The sequence below is a fragment of the Cryptomeria japonica genome, chromosome 8 (assembly GCF_030272615.1).
Source record: "Cryptomeria japonica chromosome 8, Sugi_1.0, whole genome shotgun sequence".
Taxonomy (NCBI): Eukaryota; Viridiplantae; Streptophyta; class Pinopsida; order Cupressales; family Cupressaceae; genus Cryptomeria; species Cryptomeria japonica.
Genome location: NC_081412.1, coordinates 178895130 through 178902677, shown reverse-complemented (window position 1 = coordinate 178902677; position 7548 = coordinate 178895130). Strand labels below are relative to the sequence as shown.

The window sequence follows — 7548 nt, the reverse complement described above, 5'->3', positions numbered from 1 at the left end:
CTTGATTTTCGCATTTAGTTTTTTCATAAATTATAGAATTTCACATGTATTGCTAAGCAATTCCCATTTTGAGAACTTTTGAGGCTCCATTATTTTAAAGAGCTCATCATTTTTTTTGTACTTTTCAATTTGGTATGGTCAAATTGATCTCATTTAAAAAAAAAAAATCATTTCTATTTCCAAATTTGACATTTTCATATACCAAAATCAAGGTCACTTTATTGATTTTGGCAAGTGGGATTTATAATTGCACTATCTATAGAGTGCCAAAGCATATACCAAAATCAAGATCACTTTATTGATTTTGGCAAGTGGGATTTATAATTGCACTATCTATAGAGTGCCAAAGCATACTCTCTTGGGGAGTTCTTTCATTGAGTGAATTTGTGGGCTAATATACTTATTGATTCATATGTATTGACATCAAATTCCATCATTTGAGGATGTATCATGGGTTTTTCTATTCATCCTTTTGTGGTAATTCTTGAAAGGGACAATTATAAGTCTAGGAAAAAAAGCATCTTGACACATCTTAAGTGGTTTAAACTTTTGTCTTATCTTTATTGACTTCTACTTGACTATAAACACCTTGGAAGAAATAAATTTAGGATAATATTAAAAATCATATTATAAGATTTATAGGTACAACTATTACCTTTGGCATTCCTTGGGAGATCTTAAAGATTCAGTGCCCATGCACACTTTGGACCAAGATATGGGAAACCTTTGGAGACCCTCATATATTTCCATTCCTAGATGATCTTGTTGTAGATTTTCTCATTCCCTTGATGATGCAAATAATATACCCTTTGATGATGATACTTAAGAGGATCTCGAATATAGTGAATATCTTGAATGTTTAAATGAAAAATAAATGAAGTCTCTATCTACTATTTCTAGAGTTTTGATATATCTAGGGCTTCTTGTGAATTAATGCAATAGAAACATGCATTATCTTCCATATACAACTACTTGGGATGAGTACTTGACAAAAACTGCAATTTTTCTTTTTTTTAGTCTTATCGTGTATATTTAAAAGACACTATTGAGGATATTCACATTCTCTTTAATTATAGCTCTTATGGTGTTGAAACATCTTCTTCAGATGTTGTGGAGAAACCTTTAGACACTCTTTATCTTTCTCCACATGATCACTTGTAATATATTGGCACTATCTAAGAGACACTTGAGAAAAAATTGGTGTACTCACTTTTATCTTTAGAACCTATTCTACATACATCTCTACTAGATCCTATATTTTCATCTTCATTGGTGTGGCCTAGAACACCTAACTTAGTAGTGGCATCTTTTGGCATCAACATGAAGACACTTAAAAAAAGATATTCAGAGACTTCATTTATTTTTATCTTTCCTCCTACTAAATCCTATCAAGAATGGGAAACTTTCCTACATTTGTGCATGGTTGTGTTTCTTCCCAATGGAAGGAATCTTGTTAGTAGGAATTGGATTATATTTTGTCTTCAAGCATCCACCATCACTACATAGGAATCTTGTTAGTAGGAATTGGATTATATTTTGTCTTCAAGCATCCACCATCACTACATGAGATTATACATTGTGAGACTACATAGTCTCTCCTTTTTCCTCATATGATGGGATCATTGATTATATATTGGTAATAGAAGTAGTCCTTGAGGGTTTATAATAACCCTTCCTTCTGTCAATTTCTTATTTTCTCTCTTTTGGAGAGTATTTTTATCCCATTAGGTTTTCTATTTTTCTCTATTTGTGATAGGCTGCATTAGTAGATGGGTGCCTAACATGGTCTATTAGTCAAACCCCATATTTGCATAGCTTCTCATTCTCCCTAAGTTGCACTTAATGGGGTCTTGGTGTGAACAAGGATATTACCTAACTAGTTTACCTCTTAGGTCATATTCACATGCATCTAGTTAAGTTTATTTCTAGGGTAAACAAGGATACATATCTATTTATGTCTCATATCAAAATATTAAGAAATTTGTCTTAATCTTATGTTATCCTATGTCTCGCGTTGGCCTATGTAACCAAGAGGTTCTCTTTGTAATCTTGAATTGAATCCAAATGTGCATTTTATTTGCATTCATTGATACGAATATAGTTTATTCTTTTCATTGTGTTTTCCATTAGGCCTCTAGTTCTTGGATGACAATCTTCATGACCAACTCTTACAACTTTTTCAAATGGTTTTCTTCTTTGTCCAATTATTTTAACATAAGGGAAAATATTATTTTTTGACACTTAGAGCATGTACAATCTCGAGGAAAATAAATGCTTATGCCCTATCTATGGGGTTTGGAGATTTCCTTCTCTCTTATTGATTATTTATCTTCAATTCATTTGGATTTTCTTGATTCTATATAATTGTTGTACCATGGTCTCTTTTAAGTACCATAAGTAGGTCTGCATATCTTAAAAAGACTCATGGTACATTAATTCTAGAGAACCAAGAAAATCCAAATGAATTGAAAATTATCAATCAACAAGGAAGGAAACCTCTAAACCCCATAGATAGGACATAAGCATTTGTTTCCTTGAAAATTGTACATGCTCTTAGAATCAAATAAAATGTTTGAATTTATGTTAAAAATATTGGACCAACAAGAAAACTATTTAGAATAGTAACAAAGTTGGCCATGGTGAAATAAATCAAAAGAACACTAGAAATATATTTTCTTTTATGTCACAAAAAATTTATATGGATTATATATTCTATTTTGGGTGTCTAAATATATGCTTTCCATGTTGATTGAGAATAATAACATACTTTGAAATACATGTTCATGTTAAAATCACATGAATACTAAAGTGAAAAACACAATGGTAAAAAAAATTTGCTCGTGCCATTTCTCATATAGTTCTATATAATTGTATGCTCACTTTTGTGGAATGTCTCAAATTAAATAATATGTCAACATGAGACAATCTTGTGCTAGGTTTGAGTTATATTTAAATTGCTATATATATCCATTATATTCCTATTTAAACTTATCCTATGCATTCATCATTTACTCACCATTATTTCAACCTTATCTCCACTTACTTTCTTATATTAATTTCTTTCTTTAAGATTATTGTTATTATATCTTTAAGGTTCATTTGTAATGATATACAACTGATCTTTTTCAATCCAAGAATAAACCCAAAATTCAAGCAATCAATGTTCTTACCCCTTTCTACTAGTTCTAGATACTATGAAATCCTTATAAATTTACCAAACTTCAAAGATCAAGGAAAACAAGTTTAAAAAATCTGCTTTCTACTAGTTTAGATCCTTGCATCTTAGTTCAAACCAATGATAGATGGGATTAATCTTAAGATACTTAAGGTAGAACCACAATGTTATTTTGTACTAATTTGAATTATGAGACAATGCATAAATTATAGCTTATGAGGAAAATTTAATCATTGATGCATCCTAGAGGGGGGATAGCTATTTCTATGAGCCACTAATTTTTCAAAGATAACAACTTGTTCCTACACATCATCAATGATCAATTCTAAATTAGATACTCTTAATCTTTACACTTAATTGTTAAATATTCTTAATACTATCTTTACACAAAGAACATACAATTTAAAAGAAAAACACAGTACCTGTTATGGTATAGTTGAATTTTTAAACAGAACTTTTAAGGCCACTAGGTATTTAATATATGAATAAATATTTTAATGGAAATACAAAATTAATAGAAAAAAATTAAATATATATTTAAACAAAGAAAAAATTGATATAAAAATATATAAATTTAATGTATGCAGAATTTTTTTGAATATTTCCTTTGAATTCAAGGAAAGACAGTTGTTCCATCTCCTTGACTAACATATGGCGGATCATATTTACTAAACAACTTATAAGAAGATGTGATAGAAATGGCAATGAGAACTAAGACAGTTACAAATGTTATAATAACAGATACCAAAGCTCTATTGCAAAACTTTTCATAAGTGCTGCAAAATTCTTCCCATGTCACCTCCTCATCACCATTCTTTGCCAAATATACCAATTCAGTTGCCACTGCTCCAGCTCCCAGTATAATGTATGTTAAAATCTGCACTCATCCAATTCAATTTATTAATAAAAATTTAAAAATTATGATCACTCAACTTCATTTATTGGTGTAAAATCATAAATTTTTAAATATTCAATTCAATTAATTAATTTACTATATAAAAGAGTCACTCCAAATTTTATGTAAAACGTTAAGAAAAAAAAAATTATCCATTGGTATCCTCTCCAACATATTGCTGTAATCTAAAGGCAAATGATTCCTTTCTCCAAAATTTCAATTCTGATACCCATTTTGCTAATCAATCTATTACTCTATTTTATTCTCTAAAAATATGACCAAAAATAACAGCTTCTAACATACTTATATTTGGAAAGTCTATATTTGTGAATTACCTTTGCCTTCTTATTATGTCCATGCTTTATGACAGACTATAGTAAGCCTTACTACTGTAAATGCAGCATTGACAATTGGGAAACATATGCAGTCTCTAAAATGCATAAAAAAGAGAGCCTTTTGCATTGAAAAGGACAAACATTATATTGTGTTCAATCCAACCTAGTTGCACCAGTCTGTAAGAGGATATAACAGTGCTATGTTCATGTTATTTAGATGTCATATATATCGAAAGGAAAATTCACAAAACATAACAGATTTTTGCGAAATTTTTAATAGCAAATTTTTCATGATTTACATCTTTATGACTGAAAAACTATAAAAAATCAGACAAAAAACACTGTGATTTGCAGATCTGAAAGTTTTTTAACAGAATCATTTTGTGTAAAGATTAACAGCTAGCTATCAAAAGTATATGAACTGAAGGTAGTACCATTGAACAGATTGTAGTTTTAACCAAAAAAGTAGAAAAGCTGAGGCAGGAGGCAAAATATGCAGCAAATCATGCAGAGGTTATTCACAGGGAGCAGAGCAAAACCCCTCAAATTCAACACAATGAAAATAAAAAACCCTCTTAAGCCTAAAACCATCAAACTACCTGTACATTTACAACCAATGTTCCTTAAACCCTGAATATAATCACAATCATTACTCCACTTCTTAACCATTTCCACCGCTGAATCCCTACTTTATTTATGATTTCAACATCGTATGTTCCAAAATCCGGCTAGTCCTCCCTTGCTTTAACAAACCCCGGAATGTCTTATATGCTGCATGCTGCTTCTGTGATGAATGTTTTTAATCAAAATTTAATATCATATTTTATAATCTATCATCAAATACATAAGAAAAAATGATTAACATTGTAAATATAAATAGACCCAAAAATATAAAAAATAAAAAAACCTGAAACGTTTTTCCCATTTAACCCAAGGACGCAAAAATCTGTCATTCACACGGACAGCTGAGCATTTTATTTGGCCCACCATTCCCCTTCTCTTCTCACCAAACCCCATCCTAAAACCCTACCCAAAATTGATAAACAATCTCCCGTCCACAGATGTGAAGGGCATTGCGTGGGCCAACTGCCCTCCTCCTCTGTTTGTGACATGGTAAAGCAAAAGCATAGGATTATAAGAAGAAACGTGACGAACAAATAGATCCACAGCATCAACTTAAATTACCAAATCACAAATTCAGACTTCAAATCCGATCTAGAAAAGAATCTGAACTCAAATGACTTGCAAACAATACCAATGCTTAGAACTAGCTCTAATTATGTCATAGATATAGCCAAGATTTTTTATCACCGGAAAAGGCAATGCAAATTGGGAGTTATCTACAGGCACTACAAGATATCTCGGACTGGAAGATAAGAGTTTTTAAAGGGACTGGCCCATCACCATCTCTGTCAGAGAAGCCTTTCAGAGACCTGTGGCAACCAGGTGACAAACTGTGATTATAGTAGAGGATATATCTTCCAGGCTTCCTCGTCAATTCTTTGTTGAACTTTAATCCAGGTATGGGAATCATTTTTTTTCTCACATGAGACACATACCAAACAGCCCTTTTGAACACCGTAGACGCCATTATGTCTTGTAAAGGAAGATGCAGTTTGTAATAGTAATTATAGATGGGTGTCAATTTTAATTTCATTGTTTGACAAAACAAAAAAATAATAATACACCTCTTCACAAGAATCAAAGAGACATAAATCACTTTATTAATAATATTTTCTAACCCAATAAATCAAATATCTGAACACCCAATTTAAAGTTTCAATAAAATATAAGACCTGGAAACACTCTACTCATAAAACCTTGAGCTACTTAAACCGATTACTAAAAACAAATTATCTGTAGGAAGTGGAACCAGACAGGCCCAAAACAAAAGCATGAAAGTTTTTAAAAAATTGTCAAAGAAAAATTGTGTTCTCTTACCTGATCCAAAAGGAAAACCATCCATGCGCTTAACAAGTTGTAGTTGGATGACCAGCAAATTCCAGAGCAGAATGCAGATATAAGAGAAACCCCACCACATATCCCATTTGCATAAGCCAAATACCTTCAAACAAATAATCTTTCAGCAAGAGCAATGCAAAAACAAAGCTCTGTTATTGGGTATAATAGAGAATACTGCATAAAAATGCTCCACAGAATAAAATGTATATACAAAACTTTAGCATCCAAAATTTATGTCAACCATCCAGACCATGAAATTTCTATTGATCTTTAGATCACAGAGTGTGATTCAACATTGATTAAAAAAATTATAGAATTAAATTTAAAAAAGCAACAGGAATCTTTTTATTGTACCTGAATCCACCAACATTGCTATAATCCAGAGTTCCATATTGATTGCTCTGATGAGTCTTTAGGGTCACAACTAGGGAAGAAAGACAGAGAGCAACAGGCACCAGCCTTAACAATGTCTCAAACTGTCTCCTCTCATACACCATTTCAGGTACTGCTTCTTTTTTCTCCATCTCACCTCTCACAAACTAAATGGAAAGCCAACTATAGAAGCACTACTTCTTCCTTCTGAGAGACTGAGGTAATAGAAGCTGGTGTGTCAGATATTTATGACACACAGAGGCTTGATTGATCTGTTCGTTATTTAATATTAAGAAAACAATTTCTAAATTAAGGATATGATTGCAGGCAAGACAGATGCATTGGGCAGAATCCTTAAAAAGGGCATTATAATTCACAACTTAATGATTGATGATTTCAAGATTGCATTAAATACATATTGTAATCTACGCCCAGGATATTTTGGTGAGTGAAGAGCCATGCACAGTCTTTTTGGATTATTCTACTTGTCCAGCTTTTCAGCCACTTTATCTACCAGTAAAATTTTAAATTGAAAGATTGATTTTGTGAATGCAAATGCCTTCAAACTGCCATGCAATTTTTATTTTTAATTGAAATAACGCAATTAAAACAAACTGCCATGCAATTGCATTTCTTATGACAAGGCTAGTAGCTATTGTCCAGTACAGCCGGTAATGACGGCGGTGAGCTCATTTATGGATAATGCTAAAAATAGTTCAACTTTTAATGACTTACAGGCTTTTTGTGCATGTAGAAGCCCCCTTACGTAACCAAGATTACCCATTGCTTAAAATAGCAAGGATTTTTTT

At 31.7% G+C, this 7548-nt stretch overlaps 1 protein-coding gene across 1 annotated transcript; it reads right to left on the bottom strand.

The window, feature by feature from the left end:
* Positions 1–3714: 3714 nt before the first annotated feature.
* LOC131048410 (CASP-like protein 2A2) lies at positions 3715–7224 on the bottom strand. The gene is made up of 3 exons (XM_057982366.2): positions 6722–7224; positions 6347–6470; positions 3715–4052 (listed from the first exon to the last, which is right to left on the bottom strand). Exons 1-3 carry the CDS (start codon positions 6889–6891, stop codon positions 3789–3791), a joined length of 558 nt encoding a protein of 185 aa, XP_057838349.1. The 5' UTR covers positions 6892–7224; the 3' UTR covers positions 3715–3788.
* Positions 7225–7548: the final 324 nt, after the last annotated feature.

Coding starts and splice junctions, on each gene's coding strand:
- LOC131048410 (XM_057982366.2), bottom strand. CDS start 6,891: ATGGAGAAAAAAGAAGCAGTACCTGAAATGGTGTATGAGAGGAGACAG. Junction 6,471..6,721: donor AGCAATGTTGGTGGATTCAG/GTACAATAAAAA, acceptor ATTTGTTTGAAG/GTATTTGGCTTATGCAAATG. Junction 4,053..6,346: donor TGGTTTTCCTTTTGGATCAG/GTAAGAGAACAC, acceptor GGATGAGTGCAG/ATTTTAACATACATTATACT.